Source organism: Syngnathus typhle, linkage group LG5 (assembly GCF_033458585.1).
Source record: "Syngnathus typhle isolate RoL2023-S1 ecotype Sweden linkage group LG5, RoL_Styp_1.0, whole genome shotgun sequence".
Lineage (NCBI taxonomy): Eukaryota > Metazoa > Chordata > Actinopteri > Syngnathiformes > Syngnathidae > Syngnathus > Syngnathus typhle.
Window position 1 is genome coordinate 17,303,639 of NC_083742.1, and position 20,153 is coordinate 17,323,791.

General features: G+C 47.2%; 1 protein-coding gene across 1 annotated transcript in view; it reads right to left on the bottom strand.

The window, feature by feature from the left end:
• Nucleotides 1-11,294, bottom strand: part of antxr2a (ANTXR cell adhesion molecule 2a) — a 35,760-nt gene extending 24,466 nt beyond the window's left edge. Inside the window, exons 1-10 of the mRNA XM_061279171.1 lie at nucleotides 10,808-11,294; nucleotides 8,296-8,367; nucleotides 6,414-6,485; nucleotides 6,228-6,309; nucleotides 6,045-6,149; nucleotides 5,895-5,963; nucleotides 5,021-5,101; nucleotides 3,236-3,296; nucleotides 3,059-3,154; nucleotides 2,151-2,220 (exon numbers count right to left, since the gene is read on the bottom strand). Of these exons, the coding sequence (XP_061135155.1) occupies nucleotides 2,151-2,220; nucleotides 3,059-3,154; nucleotides 3,236-3,296; nucleotides 5,021-5,101; nucleotides 5,895-5,963; nucleotides 6,045-6,149; nucleotides 6,228-6,309; nucleotides 6,414-6,485; nucleotides 8,296-8,367; nucleotides 10,808-10,992 (893 nt within the window). The 5' untranslated portion in view covers nucleotides 10,993-11,294. The remainder of the gene's footprint in view (nucleotides 1-2,150; nucleotides 2,221-3,058; nucleotides 3,155-3,235; nucleotides 3,297-5,020; nucleotides 5,102-5,894; nucleotides 5,964-6,044; nucleotides 6,150-6,227; nucleotides 6,310-6,413; nucleotides 6,486-8,295; nucleotides 8,368-10,807) is intronic.
• Between the last annotated feature and the right edge of the window lie 8,859 nt (nucleotides 11,295-20,153).

Consider the following 20,153-nt stretch of genomic DNA (forward strand, 5'->3'; position numbering starts at 1 on the left):
GGCAAAATGGAGGAGGCTGAATAATTGACGGAGGAGCATATGCGAGAGCCATCGGCAGGCGTCACTCGGCGGAGACTTCTGCTGACAGCTGGGAGAACTTGCAGAATGTTCCCGATTGACGGACGTGCGCTTTGGACTCCCGACAGATGGTACGGCGTTCGCCAGTGTCTTACATTCGCCGCACTTGGAGTGCCTCCGTTTCAAATACGACACAAACGAGGACATTGGCGCCGGATGACGCTACTATGTAGCATAAATCTGTACTGTCGGGTCGCTGTGTCATTTGGAACCAGAAAGAGCTACGTGAGCAACGCATCGACAATAAATTTATCTGTACAGTTTTATCTGACACAAACGACTTTGGAGCCGAGCGCAGAAGTTACATACGGATATCCAGAGAAAAACGACAACACTGACGGCTAAATCCCGAGAACAAGTTGTAGTTGCACAGCGCGGGGGCTTGGAATGAAGTTGCCGTGACAACAAAGGAACGTGCACATGGACAGGAAATGCAGATGGGAGCAGCTGTCCGCTGGCCCAAAGCCGGCAGTCTTAATAATTGACGAGCTTTAGCGTTAACATCCTATGTGCTAGGTGTCGACGGAGCCCCTCTGTTATCTTTACGAGAGGACCCTCCCTCCCGCCGCAGGTTTGGGGACGGGGAGCAGGTGCCTGTGTTCGGGGGCCGCTGCCCCAGCTGTCCGAGCAGATGAACCCCTTTCCCAGTACGCCAGGAAAAAGGGCGGCCACAAATGGCCTATTCCTTCACATGACCCAAATCGACGTTTACGGGCAACGGCACCGGGCGCCAAGGCAGGAAGTTCCGGCAGCCGGGATTGTCAGAGCATTGACTTATTATATTATTGGGGTTACAAAAAAAAAAAAAAAAAAAAGATGCCAGGAGAAGGGTTGGCATCTTGTAACTTTCTGAAAATCTAAAACTAGTCAGCTCAGCGACATACTCATTTGCCTCAGCGTAAAGCTTTGCTGTCACGCAAACAATCGACTGGCATCGTCTTTGAGGTTTTCTGCATCGTCACGTAGCTTCAGGGTTGCCTGTGTTTGCCTCATCCGTAGATAAGGCGGCGGGCGATGTGATCGATGCGCCGGTTAGCATCTGTAGTGCTAACAAGCTAATGTAGAGAATGCAGCGGCATCTGTCTCCCAAGCCCTACCAGCGGATGTGTTCAGTGCCAGCCGCCCTGACTAGTTAGCGTCTTAATGGGGCCGCCCGGTGTTAATTAAGCGGCGAGCGAGCGGCTTTCCAGATGTCTGCGCGCCAGGAAAAGAAAGCTGTACGGCATCTTTAGCCAGTGACCGGGGAGAAGCGCATGCGTGTTGGCCGCAAATGATTGTTGGCACTTTATTGGCCCGCGACCTCGGTGGTGCACCTTCAAGAAAACGTAAAATATGCGTCAATGTGTTTTGTTTGAGAATGAATTACGTTCTCAGCAAATTGGCACTTGTCTCGTTACGTTGGTCCGAAAAAGTTGGGGACCCGCAGAGCAACATAAAATTCATTATTATGGTGAATTTATCAGCAAGAGTCATAAATGTCACGATGAAGTTGTTTTGGTTCTCTGTTCAGATCAAATACAATATTCCAATTAAAAGGGTAACGTGCTCTAACCACATATCAAATCTGATGACTGCTTTAAATCCCTTTTATCCAATCATTTTTCTCCAAATCGGACAGCAGAGTGGTCAGAGGATTCGTGTATCATAATATACTTGAAGTAGCTGCTGATTATACGCAGAGTATTCTAGATAAGCGGGCAATCCTCCTTGCAAGCGTCGGCGTTTGATTGGTCAAACGCGTGTTGTTGTGACTTGGAGGATTATTGGGCAAAACCAAAACCACGTCGACACAAAAACGTGGCTGCTTCCCGTCCATTTTGTATAATAGCGGCGCGTTCACGCAGTTCATTTGTGCTCTGCTTTGGTAACAGTTTCACTTTGATGCCATGAAAATTGACCAACGGCCTTCTATCATTGAGCATGGTAACAGTATCAATGAGGTTGTCAGCTGTGGGCACGTGAAGCACGCTGAGACTTTTTGTGACGAGAGGCTATCGAGATCATTTTGACTTGACACATTCCCGAAGGTGAAAACGATCCCATTGACAAGAGCAGGGTGGCGCCGGACTTACTGTCCCACGTCGTAGAGCTTGGGCGCAGGGCAGAGCAGGTAGTCGTTGCGCACGACGCTCGGCTTGTGATCTAGCAAAACAAAATGTAGACATTGACGTGAAAATGAAAATGGAGGAGGAGTTGTTTGCTCACATGCAGAAGAAGCATGACAACTTAACGGCTCCACATTTGCCGTTTGAGTCTCCGGCCACGGCGGTCGATTGTTTGGCCTTCCCACCGCCGAGGTGACGGACGAGGCTGTGGCATTTGTCGGACATATGCGGCGCGCGCTCCAGACGCCCCACCCCGTACCCGCCCCACTGCCATCCCCAATTAAAAAAACGACCCCTGCCGTTAAAAAAAGGTCGTCAGAAATACATGCAGGATGCCAAAAAAAAAAAGAGGAAGGAACGTCGCCGGGCCTTTCCCCGAGTGGGCGATGGAACTGAGAAAGGACATCTGCTGACGACGGGTTGAGTCTTGGGAAAAAAAAAAAAACACGAAAAAGAAAAACCAGGCACAATATGCTGCACAAGTATTTCAGTCAGGAGTCAGAAAATAACTTGTTGGCATTGGCAGGCGCCAAATGCGTGTTTAGAAGGATGAGCTAAATGTGGCGGAAGCAGATTGCGGCCCAAAATAAGAAGAAGGCAGCGTGACCTGTACAAACCACGTCGGGTACACGACAACATCGGCTGATTTGTTTCACGATGGACGGCACTTTGCTTCATAAATAAAATTGCAAAGCTGCAGTGTGGTCTCGACTTCACCGTCCATGACCCCTTTTCAAAAAAAATAAATATATAAATAAATAACATTTCCGCCCCCGTGTTGCCGCATTGAACAAAGACGACGACATTCGAGAGAAACGATGACAGCAGAAAGCAATTTAAGCGCTTATGGTACAGCACATGGCGGTGACACTTACTGAAGGTTTGCTGGTCCACGATGAAGCTGCACACCACGCTCTCACTGCTGCGGCCCAAGGCGAAGCCATTCCCGCGCAGCACCATGGCGAACGTCTCTGCGGTGGCAACATTTGGATGAGTTCAGGAGCATGCGGGCCAGGGGGCGCTAGTGAGCACATGGGTTGAAATAGCCTCACCGTTGACGCAGACGCTGGAGGGCTCCACACTCAGGATCTCTGTACACGACCTCTTCAGAATCTGCACACACGCAGAGAAGAACGCCAGCAACACGTTATCGTCACGTCGGCACCGGCCTATCGAGCGTGTCAGCTTTGCAAAACAGATTAAGGCGCGACACCTGAGAAACGTCTCGGCTCCGACGCGGCGGACGGCTGCTTTTATGGGCAAATTATGCGAGGCGATCGCATCAGGCGCTTGTAGGCTGCCGATGCGGCATTAACATATAAAGAGGCTCGTGAGGGTCCTCCACTGTCGCCAGTCCGTAAATCAACAAAGGACAAAGTATGCAAATGGCGCCCTGACTTCCTCGTCAGAGTGCTGATAAAACAAAAGATGTCGGCCTTGTTTGCCGTCAGGTCCGAGCTCCCCGCCGCGTTGGGCAGGAATATTCAGCAGCCAACCGGCTTTCTTTTCCTCACCAGCGATCGACCCTTTGCTCAGCGATTGCGCCTTGATTACGTTTATCAAGAAACGAAGTCCTCCTTTTGTCATCCTCCCACATTAAATTACCAGCAATCACCCTTTCCTCAAGTTGTCAGCAGCTTTCTCAAGCTACAGCTCCACGTACCTCTCGGGAAAAAAAAGAAAGGCAGGAGTCGATGCCAAATTTACATGCAAGGCCTCCTTTCCTAAACATGGCAAAAATGCCTCCTTTTCCCAAGCTCCCCTCAAACTTGCCAAAACTACTTTTAATTCAATGTGATTCATTTAACAAACCGCCTTTTTGGACTAAGATGTCTTTCCTTAAAAATAGAATGGGGGAAAAAAAAAACACATACATTAAACTATATTCATTTGAAAACTATTACCCTAAATGATTTGTGATTACGTCTGGTAAAATATAACTTTTGTACATTTTCCCTCCAATTTTGTCTTCGTTTCATTGGGGAACAAAAGATTTTCCTCCTGTGGAGAAAAATACCGGGCTCCAATGAGAGGCGGACAGATTGCTTTCGTTAGCAACAACACCAATGAGCATTTGGCATTGCGTCCTTTCCGCCTGCACACGTGGCAGCTCCGTCCGTCCGTCCGTCCGTGTGAGTGCGTTGGCCTGAACACAGCTGCAACATCTCCAGCAGATGTTCCTTCTGGCCTCGCCTGACACACGTCATGTCCACCAACTCAGCGCGTGCGTGCGTGTGCGTGTGTGTGCGTGTGAAGCAAAAAGAAAGCCGTGCAGGCCCCACATGCAACTGCGGCCTGTGCGTTGTTGATCTCCTCACAAAAACACTACCGTAGTGCTCACAGACACACAACTGAAACGCTCTCACATTCACCACCAAAAACAAAGTGCGCAGTCCAGCGTTCACACACACTCTCACTGAAACAGTCACAGGCACGCGCCTCGAATTTGCTCACGAAACACTCGCACGATTGGCTGACGCAAACACTCCTGAAAGGAGCACGCGCACAATCGTGACACACAAGAGCCACACACACGCCACATGAACAGAATCTCACGTGCGCTTCTTAAAGGCTCTCACACATACTTTTGAAGCGGCGTCACACACATCGCTAAAACATCCCAAGTTGAGGCAAGAACGAATGAAACACACACTGGCTGCTAAAAGGCTTCCTCACGCCACTTCATTTCGCTCAGGCACAGTGTGTTTGACGCCTCACTCGAGTTTTTCCTTTGGCAGCACGGGTGAAGTCGGGTACGGGAAACGAGCCGTTTCCAACTTTTAAATAAATCGGCGGAAGCGAAAGACGACGAAGATGAAGGAGGAAGCTCCACTTACAGAATTGACGATGCCTTTCAGCGCGTGGAAGCCATCTTTGACAGGAAACACCTGGTCCCTGGTGTCGGCGATGTCGGCCAGCTGCGTGCACAAGCGGGAGGAAAAGGTTTGAGAACGGCACAGCTAGCCCGGTTCTGACTGAGCCTCGGCTCTGGAGTGGACGAGCGGCGTGCCACGGAGCAGATGGCCCAAATGTGGCAAAGGCTCGACGGTGGTGCAAAGGGAGTCTCGTGTTGTCTTTGTTTGGGCGCCGCATGGTTGCTGTGGTTACGGGGAGGGGGAGGTAGGCCCAACACTGGCCAAATGTGGCCAACGGGGTTTGCCACTTTACCAATCTGCTGCCAGATTCAGTCAGGCATCTTAAAATGAATGATTCACAATGTCTCGTCACCGTGGGATGGAGGAAACGCAATTTCGGTTTCTTTATGTGTCTCGACATATGAAGGGATTGACAATAAAGCTGACTTTGACTTTGACTTTGAAAGGCGGTGCAACCCAATGTGCTCAGTTCAATTTTGGGCCTGGTCGGCATCAAGAAAATCTCAGGTCGGATACGAGTTGAAATCCATGAAATTCTGACTCCAACAATGCGGCTGCCTCAAAGTGGGTCAGTGACTGCAACTTACTGGAGGTCCCTTTCGCACAGGGCCGGTTCCAGGTCAAAAGCGGCCATTTTGCCGTGCGGCCCAGAAGCCAGCCCACTGTTGTGAGGACAGTATTGCGGTAACGTTCTGTTTGAATGCGGCGCTCGCTGCTCCACACGCCTCAAGTCGCGCTCATTCCGAGGTTCACGACCGTCGCGGTGGTCGTCGATGCGCATTTCTGTCAACGCTCATCTGCAGCGTCGTTAGCATCGGGCTAAGTGTTCTCTCACCTGCTGCTCGTCAAAGTCCTTGATGCCCACGCAGTACACGCGAGCGCCATACTTCCGTGCTTCCTCCGCCTTTAGGAAAATGTTCCAAAAAAGAAACATAAATTGTAGAAAAGCAACAACAACAAAAATGCGACATGGGCCGGGCGGGACCTGCTTGACGGTGAGTTCGTGAACAAACACATCCAGCTTCCCGTCCGTCAACGCCAGGATGATGCTAGACGACTTGAGAGTCTGCTTCTGGATCTGATCTGTGGCCTACGGGGTAAAACGGCGCGAAAAAAAAAAAAAGGTCAGGCTCATTTCTCGTGGCTGCCTGCCAAAGGGTGCGCTCACCATTTTTATACCCTCGTGCATGTACGTCTCGCCAGCCGGATTGACCGCTCGCAGCTTCTCCAGGCCTTCTTCTATTTTGTACCTTATGACACACAAACATGTTTTCCAGTGCGCTAAGCTAGCACTAAGACGGCTAATACAATTTCCTCAAAATGCTAACACGCTAGCAATAGGACGGCAACTTACCCCTCGCCTGTCAGCGGTAGGAGGACGTGAGCTTGGCCCGAGAATACGATGAAGGAAACTCGCATCCTGGGACTAAAGGGTAAAAAATAATAATAACAACAATGAACATGATATGAACCTTTAGCATGATTCTTCTGTTCCTATCAGGCAGTTTGGTGGCTCGCCCAATTGCCGAAAGCTTCTACGGGTGGCTGCGAATCCAATATATTTTCAACACGTAGCACTAAATTTATCCCTTTTCTGTCAGCAAGAAGGAAGTCGCAGCTAACATGTTGTTGCTGTGATATGAGTCACGTCCTGTGGGGCAGAAATATGGATGCAAATATGTACTTGACACTTTTAACGCCACGCCGGACAAGGCGGGCTGGTTTTGATGACTAAGTGGTACTGATTTGGACTCAAGTCCGCTGCATAGCTACATTTGAAGGCGTCATTTGAGCAGACATGAAAGGACACGTCGGAAGGTGACAAAACGGAAAGAGGATCTTGGTTTTTGTTAAAGTTGGATCACCGAGCTAAAGTTGTTCTGACACCTTTCTAGGTTGCATATCAAAAAGTATTTATTTTGGTTTATACACCGCCCCCCCAAATAACCGTGATGTTTTTCATACTCAAGGTATTCGGCACATTCATTCTGCAAAAAGACTCGGGTGTCCTCGTGATATATTCCAGCAGTTGTCGTTTTTAAAGGAATATTGTGCTCGTTTTTGTCCGTATTATTTTGGACGTCCAAAGACAATATCACAAAGTTGGGAAGTATCAAGAGCAGAACCAAGTGTCGCTTTCAAAAGTCATCATCATAATCTTGGAAAGTAGTTGAGATTTGTATGTGTTGTTCCTTTGTGTTCAAAGTGTAAGCGGGAATTGCAAATGAGGACATATTGGGTGGAAAGAGAAAATGTGCGACTTTTTGCGTTGCCGGGCGTGAAGTTGCAAAGCGTAACGGCCAACTTGCAGCGTTCCCGCAGGCCTTTGTGGGAGCAGAAGCTGAACGTTGCGACAACCTTTTACTTTAAAAACTTCTTACATTTCAAGTTTAGACATTTGTGTGTTGCACGTTTTTTTTTTTGGTGTGTTTGTTTATTTCCCTCTTTTTTAATCCCGACATCACAACGTTGTTGGTGTTCAGATGCTAACTCATGAGATTATCCCCTGAACAAAAAAACGATTCTTAAACTTCAAGCTAACTTAAAAAAAGAAAAAAATCGTTTTCTAGAAATTTTCAAGGATTGCTTTTCTTTTTGTTCTTTGACGATAATAAACGACTTATTTTTCATACAAAACAAGGACTTTTCGTCTGAGACGGAACGGTGGAAGTCGGAAGTTTGGGGGCGGGATGGGGGGGGGGCGGGGTACGTGCAGTGGCCACTCCTGTGGCAAATGGCCGTTCTCGCAGCCCAGAAGAGCGGCCGACTCCGCCACCCACTCCCACCTGCTGCCTTTGCTATTTTCTCCGGGCGGGCAAGCGAGTGCGCTCGCACGAGGCGCTTCTGGCGCGGTCGCCGCCGTCTGTCCTGTAGCTGAGCTGGCAGCCGGCGCAAATGCTTTGGAGAGGGACTGTTTTTTGGTCCCAATAGGACGCACTGGCCCATCCTCCAAAAATTGGAGACTGGAGCCGAGAGGCCCGGCCGCCGTGCGAGAACATGATCGAGTTCTGACCGGGAACGAGGCGGCCATTGCACGCGTGGCCTCTAACATCCCTCAAGAGAAGGACGATTGTTTTTCAGGGGACAAATCTTGAGAGAATCACATTTGTTTTGTAGAGACAAAGTTGTAGCACTGTCCATGTTTCATTCTATTCTTATCAGTGCATCTATGATGGCGGCGTGCGAGTCTGTCCACTCGGGAAAGGGAGGCTTGCTGCGCGCGCTCGCTCACTCACCTGACGAATCTGTCGGTGAGATTCTTGACAAAGGAGTAGATCTCGAACCAGTCGGTGGCGACGCTGCCCGACCTGAAGGGAGACAAAAACAGCGCTGCTCATCTTGCGTCAGCAAAAATCAGATCCGAAATCCAGGAAGGATTTCAGGAAGTCGGACATTCACCAGGACAAGAAACGGCTCTACATTTTACCTCATGACAAATTTTGGGTTGGTCTAGTAGCAGAGAGAAAATAAATACAAAATAAAATAAGTGGCAACATTAGGAGGCAACGAAGTCATACTTTTCGCTTTTGCTATTTTGGTTTTCATCCATCTGTATCCAATTTTATCACAATAAAAAGATATCTTGGGTGTCATTATTTTCAAGAATAACTGCACGTCACGCCTTTTTTCAACATCCATTGATAATTTTAGCATCAAAATTGGTATCATCCAAGAAAAAAGACATTTAGACAAATGAGCATACTTTAAAAAAAAAAAAAATCTTATAACAGCAAGGATATTTCAAAAGGAAAAAAAAAGTGTCATTCTTTTTAAAATTTCACAAAAATAAAGATTTTTTTCAGGGAACGAAACTTCCAAAATAAAAATAATATTTGTATTTTTTTAGTGAAAATTTGAGAAAAAGTTATTTTTTTTCGAGATGCTACTTTACCATAAAAACATTGAATTTATTTTGCAGGGATGTACGTATTTTGCGCATATTTAAAAGAGGCACTTTTTTGTCCTACATCTGGTTGTGACACCCGTGGCCGCCGCAAAGCACGGATGAAAAATTGCAGCAGTGATGAGGAAACTCGCTGACTAAAACGCCCTGCAATGCTGTCAGCATTCTATCATCTGGGTGGGTGTGAACAATAAAAACATTTTTAAAAAAAGCAAAAAGCAACTCTAGGCAGTCTCGAGGGAGTGACCGCCATTCAAATGAAATGGAAAAAAAACAACTCGGACATGAAGTTGTGTGTTGGCGGGTGATGATGCAACTCCTCCTTCCTGCGTCTGCATCATCACGGCTTCAACTTGTTTTGTCAACTTCCAACGAAAACATGCGGCTCCAAACACCAACCCGAGTAGGCTGCCGCTGTTTTGTCCAACAACTTTGTCAAGTAGACATTCCGTACGGCAGCTCGTCCAAGACATGCGACCTACAGCTCTTCTGAGTTCAAACATTTAAAGGAATCCAAATACGGATTTTTTGGCGGGGTTGTTTTTTTCCACACAAACAATTTGCAGTTAAATTGTTATGCAATACAGCCAACAGCCACTAGAGGACGGATGGTCAGAGTATTAAGTCACCTTCGAAGAAGTTACCGTTTTTTTCTATGCATAATGCGCAAAATTTAACTAATTTATTGTCCTAAAATCTGGGGTGCGCATTATACATGGGTAAAAATTTATTTTATTTTTTTATCCGGATATGATATGGAGGCCGCCATTACAGATGCGCTTTCTTCTCTGGTGTTCACTTCAAACACGCTCCATACGAACACAATGCTCTCGTATCAGACGCTTGCTCGATCACCTGCTCGTCTGCTGTCACAATGTACCCTACACAAATCCGAAACATTTCTTCGCTATCGAGTATGGTAGCGCATGCGCAGTGATACTGACCGGCAGAATAACATCCGGTTGTTCCCAAAGATGATCTTTTTTCTGAAATAATTTTACATTTACGGACTTAAGTAGGAGTCAAAATTTGGGTGCGTATTATACATGGGTACAGGCTTTTTTCCAGCATCAACATGCCATTTTTAGGGTGCGTATTATACATGGGGGCGCATTATACATGGAAAAAAACGGTAAATCAGTTTGGAGAATTTATTTACAGGAACTTATTGCTGCCAGATGCGCTCTTCCAGCAACAAATGTCGGACCTCTTTCCATGGAAGACGGGGAATCGTGCTGCTCAGGGTTTGGGGTGGCTGCAAATAAATACTTTGGGTTTTTTTTTAATAGTTTGATGGCATTACTCCAAAATGAAGTGGGCGGAGCGTGATGACGATACCAACGACAGGTAAGAACTCAACTACCACTGAACAGGCATATGGACCTCGGCATTAATCGAATAATGGATGGAATAATCAATAGGATGATCGATTCTAAATGTCAGCGTCGTTCCTGACAGCTTATGAAATTCTTGTTGCCGCAGTTAGCGTTCTAGTTTCTCGTGCAAGCTTTCTCAGACAGGTGTGTTAACACTCTTGGAAGTCCAATCACTAAAGGGAAAGCAAATATCTAACGTATTAGAAACGTATTGTTACGTCCCCATTTCATCATGTCACATTACCTGAAACTTTTCATGGGCACATTTGATTTACTGTACAGCTGTCAATTCATTTTGGGTCTGGGTTAGCCATATTGTTATGACATCCACAACTGCGCTGGGGCATAGTCATACGGCACCAGGTGTTGTCACAGTAAACTCCGATGGTGCTAGCAAGTTTTCGACACATTTCTGCTCACTTAAGAGACCGGCTGAAGTGAGCGCAAGCGAGCCGCGCAGCGTCTTACTTGTCGAGGACGAAGTAGAGGTCGTAAGCTCCGTGGCAGGATGCTTCCTCCGCCCAGCCCTTCGAGGCTAAAACGCCCAGCAAGAGCGCGCCCATGGCGGCCGCACGGATCCAACGCTGCCCGGGCAAAAGTTGACTCGCCGGGGAGAAGTCTGGCGACATTTTCCAACGTGTGTATCGAGGCATTGGTAGGTGAGGAGGAGATGACAACGACGAGTAACAAGCTACATGTCAAATCGCCGCTTTCGGAGTCCACGGCGACATGTGAAATTGAGGAAATTACCGCGCTGTCGTCATCGTTGTTGACTCACACTTTGCTCTCTTGCAACTTCAGTTAACTCCGAACAAGTCCGAGATTTGCACCGACGTCACTTTGGGGAGATTTTTGAGAAAATGAGAGAAATTCTGAGAAAACGAGCAGTTGCGACACGACAAAACTTGGGGAGAAGTCCAATTTACTAACTTGTGATGCGTTCAGGATGAGTTCGGATTTGTGGAATTCCTGCTTCATGGAAACTGGGAAAAACAAAAATCGTACAAAAATCTTCATAAAACGAAAAAATGCATTCCGATGTTCTAAAATCAAAATCCATAAGTGCATTGTATAAAACGGTCATTTTTTTCAGGAAACAAATATATTATTAAATGAAAAAATAAATTTTTCTCAAGATTTTCTCCCCAAAAAAAGATACTACTTTTAGAGAAGTCTGACTTACATGATATTTCCCTAATTTTCAAAAAATTGAATCTATTGTGTATAAAGTATTTTAAACAACACGTGTACTTTTCACGTCATGCTACCTTTCCTCACAGGTGTCATTCATACAGGAAATACTAAGAATGTTATCTCTCATCTATCTTGTCCTAACACGAGTTGGCAACACAATTAAAAGAAGACCTATGACTCCAGGCTGTTCAGGAAACTGTATGTGCTCTTGCAATCAAACCATCTTCTCGCTGCCAGTTATGTTGCTTTTCATCTGAACTTTTCATCAGGTGGCTGAAAGGGAACGTGACACATTTTAACGACACTGTCCGATTTAAGCACACTTGCAAGTCAAATCCACTGCAGATGGAGAAAAAAACATTTGTTCCTGAGTAAAATTCCAGTTAGCAAAGAAAGTACACCCCCTTTTTTTTTGCAAAATCTTACAAATTCGGTAGATTTACTTCCTCATGCCCTAAATAAAGGAAATTTTAATCTTTTTAATTTTTTCGAGATAAGACAAATTCTTATGAGCCTGCATGATGATAAACTGCTTTGAACGCATTGTTAGCTGATTTTTTTTTTACTACTGCAGATTTCTTTTGCTCTCCTCAGCTGTGCTTGAGTTGTCAGACACACACAGACACACACTCAAGCACACCTCCACCGCAGCTAATTACAGCTAACACACCTCATCAAATGTGAACATCAACACAGCAGTATAATTATCTGGCAAATCAAAGTCTAATTGGATGTTAATTACAATGTTAATTCCTTTGCACGCCGTTTGCTTTCAGAGGGAACTGCCGACTCTGTGCCGCCGTACAGACTAGTCTGTTTGTCTGTCGGTTTGTGTGTGCGCGTTTCTTGCGGTATTTGCTAATTCGCATGAGCGCTGAGGCGATTAAACTCGTTGGGAAGGAAGAACGGCTGCAAAAGTCAACAAAAACAAGCGCAAAGTTTGTTAGGGTTTGAACAAATTAGCTGGTTTTAACTCAAAATCCAAAGCGAATGTTCATCGCTGGTGCAGTAAGTTATTGTCAAAGGTGCCGCATGCGGTCAAACGTGCCACTTCTTTTGCAGATTCAGCCATATTGGACATTAGAATTGGAGGCTTTTTTCATTTTTCAAGAAAAATAACGTCCATTATTTAACAAATTGTTAAAAGGGTGACGGTACGGTGGAGCACTGGTTAGCCCGTCCTCCTCACAGTTCGGTGGGTGCCGGAGTTTGCATGTTCTCCCCGTGCCTGCGTGGGTTTTCTCCGGGTCCTCCGGTTTCCTCCCGCATCCCAAAAACATGCTCGGTAGGCCGCTTGAGCTCTCCAAATTGCTGATGGTTGTTCGTCTCTGTATGCCCTGCGATTGGTTGGCAACGAGTTCAGGGTGTCCCACGGGGACAAGCAGGATGGATGGATGGATGGATAGACGTATGGGCGGGCGGACGGATGGATATTTGAGAAACTAACAATCAAATGTCAACTTTAAGTCATGCACCCCCCGGCTTTCTACATTCTGAAATTAACATTAGCGTCTGATAAGCGATTTAGCGGAGCACCAACATCTGCTGATTACAAAAGAACCATCAAACAATGCAGCGACCACAACAGAGCCAACATTGAGCTCAGCTAATGAGTAACAGACACACACTCACGTACACACACGCACACACACACACACACACAGTGACATGATGAAAGGACGGCATTTATGTGTCGACTGGGCTCTTATGTTTCGACTAAAGACGTCGTTAGCGATAAACAAGCCTTTTCCTTCAAGGAGCTTGAGAAATAACGGCCACTCGACTAATTATGAAACATAGAGGTCATTATGGTTTGTCCTGACCACTAATATTTGTTTTGCACGACACTTGTGAACTGTGAACTTTTTATCACATAGGCAAAGAGCAGCTATAGTAAAGTCACTCAGCCAAGCAGAGCAGCAGGGTTGTCGGATGCACACATGATGAGCTGAATCGAAGCGGCAGGTAGCGACACGGAAGGCTCAAAATATTACCAAAATTGTTGAAAAATACATGAAATATTAGCTCGCTAAATACGGAAATTTGCAGCAAACACAAATGTAGTGAACGAAGAATATGGTAGGAATTTATGATATTCCAATAAGTATCATTATCAAAAATTAAAACAGATTGGAGTAAAAGTACTGGGCAAAAATGAAGACAAAAATATTGAAGAAAAAAAAGGGTTTAAAAAAAAAAATACAGTCCTAAAGTGCTAAACAATCAACCACTGGGAAAAAAAAAAAAAAGTATTAGACCTTTTTCTTTAATTACAAAAAAAATGAAATTAGATGGAAAAATATAATAATACAAGAAAGAATAGAAGACTATTCAAAAAAAAGCACTTATTTTAAAATCGGACCCAAATATCAGAAAAGAAACCCCCCTTTGTGAGCAATTCCAAATTGAGTAACATGTTTGCTCGGTCCCAGTGGCAGTGGAGGCCGGCGGGCGGGGGGGGGGGCGCAGTGGCTCATTTGCATGACACAAGTTAAACACAAAAGGGCGCCGATTGGAGGGTGACAAATGTGCAGCCGTCCTTCGTCGTGGAGCGCGTGTTTTCATTTGCACCGGGAACGGCCTTAAACGGCGTCCATTAAGGTTCTCGGTTGACGTCCGTCCGAGTCGGGCCGCCGTCGCCCCCGCCCCGCCCCCTCGAGTAATTGCTCTTGATTCCCCTTTGTGTTTCACGCTTGACTCCCCCTGACGCGGCGGCGGGCGAGCGTATGAAGACGCGCCGGCTGACAGGTCGCCTCGTGATGAACAAATTAAGGATGGACTTTACCTTAATCTGTCTGGAAGCGTCTTTTTGCGGCTCCACGTCTTCGCCGGTGACAGCCGCGCCCGCCATAAATTGGACTTGAGGAAAGTCGCCGCCGTTTAACACGAGACAAGGGCTTGGGAGGGGCGGGGGACAGGTGATAAAGTCGTCGCCACATTACCGGTTTCCTTGTTGCCGTGGCGACGACACAACATTCAATCGCACGCATTGACGATTTTCTCCAATTGTTGAATGCCCTTCTGTAATAAAACTAAACAAAAGCAATTGAGAATTGACAAATCCAAAAGAAATATGTGACATTTAAGTTACATATAAATCAAATTTGAGGAACCTATCTATGGACAACATGTCTTAGGGCTGTACAATACGTCCTCATAAATGTTATTATGAGAATGGCCTGTGCAATACGCCAATCGCAAACAATAAGTTTCATATCGCTGGCGTACCTCGTACGTCGCCATTTCTTCAACTTCATATTTCCTCACAAATACTCTTGGTTAGTGGTGGGCGAGATGAACGTGAACTGCTCGAAAAAGTGTTTTAAAGTAAATACAAATAATTTAAAGAGAAAAAAGATGAAAAAAGCAGATGATACTGCTGTGGAGCTACTTTTGCAGTGCCCTGTATTGTCACAAATAACATAAAAAAAAATGCCATATGAAAGAAAGGTACAAATAACAGATGAATCACCCCAACAAACTAGCACATATTGCACATTTTTTTTTTATTATTATTTAATTGTTTCCGACTCAAATGACGATCCTGTTGGAATGTGAAGAAAGTTATTGTGATGATTGCAAAATATCATTTTGTATCATTCAAAACACTGTTCACTTTGGAAGCCATTTTGAATAGTTTGAGTTCCTGGTGTGGCGAAATGAGTACTATTTCGTAAATCGATTGTGATGTTGTAAGTTTACTATCACACGGCGACGTGCCCTCCATCCACTGCCACCCCCCCCCACACACACTCCCCCGGGCGGAAAAATGTTTTATCCCTCAAAGAGCCTGAAGTCGTCTTGCGAAGACACACGAAGGGAAGACTGTGGAGCGCGCTTGCCAAACGCAAATGTGCGTTTGACTGAATGAGTACAGAGGGGTTGGCGGGCGGAAAAAAAAGCGGATGAGCTGCGACTTCACGTGTCAAGAGCATGCCGCGTTGATGGCGGCTGATTGCTGAGGAGGCCCGCCGCAGCCGCCGTCCCCTCTTGTCCCCCGGGGGGCCCGGAGGAGTTTTTTTTTTAGAGAAGCAGGAAGTCTTTGAGGCGCTCGGACGAGCAGCGAAGCATCCCGGGAAGCCGGTCACCTCCATCGCGAGAGCCTCAGGCCAGCTTCATCTCGCCGATGTTTTTGCCAGCCTGTCAGCGAGGAGGCACGGCCGCGTTGCTCTTCTCTCAGATGACCTCGCATTCAACTTGCACTACGCCGCACTTAACTAAACACATGCGAGAACCCTCGACAACACAGCAAGTCAGCCATTTTGTTTGGGAGCGGCCATTTTAGGCTCGCCCAGGTTTGGGAAAGAATTTGGCTCATGTAGCCCGTGTCACTTAGCAAGGTGAAATTTGGTCAGCCTGTCTGTCATGAGTCGGAAAGTTTCTGAAAGCCAGCAAAAAGGACACGGGACCGGTTTCACTCGTGCTCATTCTCGCGGATCTCAAGAAAGCTGACAGAGTGACGAGACTGAATGGCAGATATTTCGAGCTGCCGTCGTCGCGTGTCAACAGAGGAAAGCGAGGAAAATCATCAAACTCTCAAATGTATACTTTTGCCTCTACGACAACATGAAGTTGCCTGATGAGAACTAACCTAACTGCAACGGCGCTTGAAATTGACCTCGGGCAACGAGCCACATGCTGCTTCATTCAGTCTAAAGTGATAAAAAAAAAAAGCACCTGAGGAAGTTGCAGCCCAGGACTTTAGGAAGTAGCAAAGACTGCCGCAGCACGCGCCCCGCCCCGCCCCCTAGCCCCGGTCGTGGCATTTGTCGTTGAGCTAACACGACTTGAGTGTGCGCTGCGGCGGCTCAACGTCCAGCAAAATATTGCTGAGATTGGACCGGACGTGCTGGTACCGTTAAGTGCGGCCATTAATCCCTCACACGGGCCCACCCATCAGCACTGTCGCAGACCCTTAATGTGACGTTAGCGAGACTTTGGAGACCAGAGCGGGACCGGCCGAGGTGGTGGTGGGGAGGGGGGGAGGCGTTCATGGAGGGGCGAGAGCGCAGCAAGCATCCATCCCAAGCTCTTATGTTGGCTTTTGGGGAAACGGCCGCCTCGGACTCGGCGCTGCGTAATCGCATTAAAAGTTGAGCGAGAAAAGTCGGACGGGAGGGCGCTAGCTAGGAGGCAGGCGACGGCCTTCGACTTTAGCATTCCCCATACCCACCCGCATCCTTCTTTCATGATGGCGAACGGGAAGTTTTCAAAGTGAGAAGCTGTTGATGGGCTCCATTTGCAAGTTTGAAAACATCCTCAGCCAACAAACTCTGAGTCCATTTTGTGGTGCTTTTCAAAGTGTTTGCTGGAAATGCACAAAGGACTGACTTCTTTGGTCTGCGACCGTTTCTTCTTGAAACTAGCAAATGTGGCCTCGGTCATGTTTCGCAAATTTCCTCATGCTCAACAAACTTAGCTTTGGGGGCTGCTTTTTCCTAAACTTGATGAATAATTACAATTTTGTGATTTGTGAAGACCAAAAGTAACATATTTCAGAATTTAACGTATGTTTGGGGAAAAAAAACTAAATGGGTCATTTTGACCATTATGGCATGCATGTATTTTAGCCCTCTGTGTTCACTCTTTTGAAAATGTCCATTTCCAATCAATCATAACTGTAAACTGGCTTCAAGGGCTGAATTTCTTTTTAATTTGTTGACAGGACCAAATTGCTGGAAAGCAAAATGGCATTCTAACAGTATCACATGGCAAGAATGCTGCCTCCCTCAGTCACTTACGCACTTCTGAGAATATGCGGGCAATTAAAAGTGCGAGCAGGTCCCGGAGTTTGCCATCCTTGTCGCCAACGCATCCTCGGCCGTTCTGCGCCTCATACAGTGGGACAAAAGGGATAGCGGGCGGGCTCGACAGGAGGCGGGACGGCGGCATGTGAGCTAAATCTGCTTTGAAATCTGTCCCGGAATGAGGTCGCCCGCCACGCCGCCATCCCGGAAGGCCCGACCCCCAGAGGGGCCCGAGTGCCGCGGGGCTATTGCGGGTTCGTTAAGACTCGGGGGGGGGGGTCACCCAGGAAGCCCCCACAAAGAAGAAAATAGGGCAGGAATTGACAGCGATTATCATCAGACGGCGCTATCCATGTCGGCCAGGTCAGAAGTTAAAGGATCCCTGGTGACTGGCGAGTGCCCCCCCCCCACACACACACGCACCACCTAACCCCCGCTCCGCCATTAAAGGAACCCCCCAAACCCCTCCGGAGTGACTCGCTTTCCAGTCCCGTCAGCCGTATGCTGGAAAACAGGAAACAGAACGGTAAAATGTAGCAGGCTCCTCACAGTTTCCGGAACTAACACAAAACCAGTTCAAGATGTCCCTCACAAAAAAAAGGCTATTTTATTATACTTGCTACTAAAGCATTCTTTAACAAGTTAAAATGGCTCCGAATGAAAAATCTGGATAGGTTGCGACATATTTCAACGAAGACCAAAATGGTTTCACAATTGTAAAATAGCTGAAAAAAAAAAACCTTTTACTCACTTCTGTAAAAAGGTTCACATAAAAAAACGATTGCACTGTTACGCAATGCGATGGCTCTCGATGATCGTCTTCTCACTTGTCGTTCATCTCCTTCAAATATGAATCTCATCATCCAAAGCTTGCTTGATTCCAACAAGGAGGAATCAGCTTTGTGTCTTTTTGTCAAACACCACTTGCGGCGAATGAACATGAGTTTCCTCTCACGATAATCAATTTGAACAGCCACCCCTCACCACCGCGAGATAATGGATCAACACACCTCACGCAGATAATCGACCTGATCATCCGTTTTGACACGCCACGGCAAACCACAGGATGATCAAGTCCGAACACACCGCAGGATAATCGCTCTCGATAATCAATGACCTAACCCAACACACCCTCATCTCTCGAGCATCACTCGTGATCATTTTGTTGAGACTTTTGATCAAACACGTTTGGAGCGCAATGGGTAGCTAAAACACATCCGCACATCAATTGTTAGATTATTAAATGCGCTCCCAATCACTGTGCGCGGGTGTGCGTGCTGACAACTCAAGACGATCGTGGGCCTCAGTGGACTCCGCAATTGTGTCAAAACAACTCCCGAGCAGTCGATTGCAAAAGCTTAACAGCACTTTCTACCCAAACTTCTGTGGCCTCCCCTCATGATTTTTGCCTTTCATTTACTTTTAATTCTTATTTTTTGTATTCATTGTCACGCTTTTTTTTCCCCCCCTCATCTCTTTCTGATCAAACTGGCCGTGATGCTTCTGGAAGGACGAGCCCTCCCCAACACAGGGAGGCTGGGAGAGGACACATGCAGAATATTCACAGTGATGCATCACAACACACACACACCTTGCATGCCCCCACTTAACAGCTGTGTCCCACTGTTTGCTTTGAGCGCCTGCCGCTCACACAATGTGCGCACACAGACGCGCACACACAGCCAGCAGCTAGCGTGCTTTGATTTGTTGTTTTGGCGCTGGAAGGAGGCGGTGGGCTAGTTAGCAGCGGTGGGTTAGCTTGCAGAGGTGGGCTAGCTAGCAGCGGTGGACTAGCTAGCAGCGGTGGGGCATAAAGCCGCCGGCCCCTCTCAAAGTCCCAGCTGGCCCGTCACATGTCACGCAGCGCCGCGGGCCAACATCAACAACCTGGCCTAGCGTGCCGGGCGGGCCCCGCCGGACACGTGGGAAGGAGCTTTGTCATGAAAATGAGTCAGGCGACGCAAAGCGCCACGGCCGCCGCGCAAAGCCAACAGTGGAGCGTGCAGCTTCGATGATAGCTTCATTTTCTATTTCCGTCTTTCACGTTCGGTGGGCCAGGCGTTTGTCCGGTAGCCGAGCCTTCGCAAATGAAGGCATCTCTTTGTGCTGCCGCTCTCACAATTGCAACACAAAGCCAAAAAATGCAAGCAAAACGTTGACAACGTATCATTCGCAATTAGTCGAGATCAAATTACAAATACTTCTCACTCATCACATGTGTGGATGTGCTTGACATGTTGAATGCAGGTTTGCTCGGGCCAACCGATCTGCGAATGCAAAAATGCCAATGTCATCGAGGGGCAGCGCCCTGGCCCTGTGAGGAACAATTTGAAATCGGATTAAAGAAAGAAAAAGATACGGAGCAGCGAGGCGGTGAACATTTCCCGGTCTGCACGTGATCCTGTCAAAAGTAAGACTTTCAAAATAAAAGCAGGCCGTAAAACTGCAGTGGGCCACGTCGTGACTTGTTTGACAGTCGCACTACTCAAGTATTTGTACTGTTACTTGCCATGACCCCGTCCGTACAAAGACAGTGAAGAAGAAAGTTGGAAACGCAGTTGGAGGGAATTGGCCCACCGGTAGAGATGGGCCGGGTGGACGAAGGCAGACATGCGTGTGTATGTTTGATGGAGGACGCTCTGAGGCCGCAGAGAGTTGGAGACATTAAGTGTTGCCACATCACCTCAGTGCACCTCTCAGCCACACTGGCAGCGAGACTGGGAAAGATGGGACGGATGGATGGACAGAGCGGGAGGGATGATGGACGGATGGATGTGTGCGTGCGTGCTATCGCTATTTGTGTTATCTCAAATAGGTTAGCGACCATCTTCCATGAGCCACCCCCCTCCCTTGCTATCATCTTCTTCCGTGTT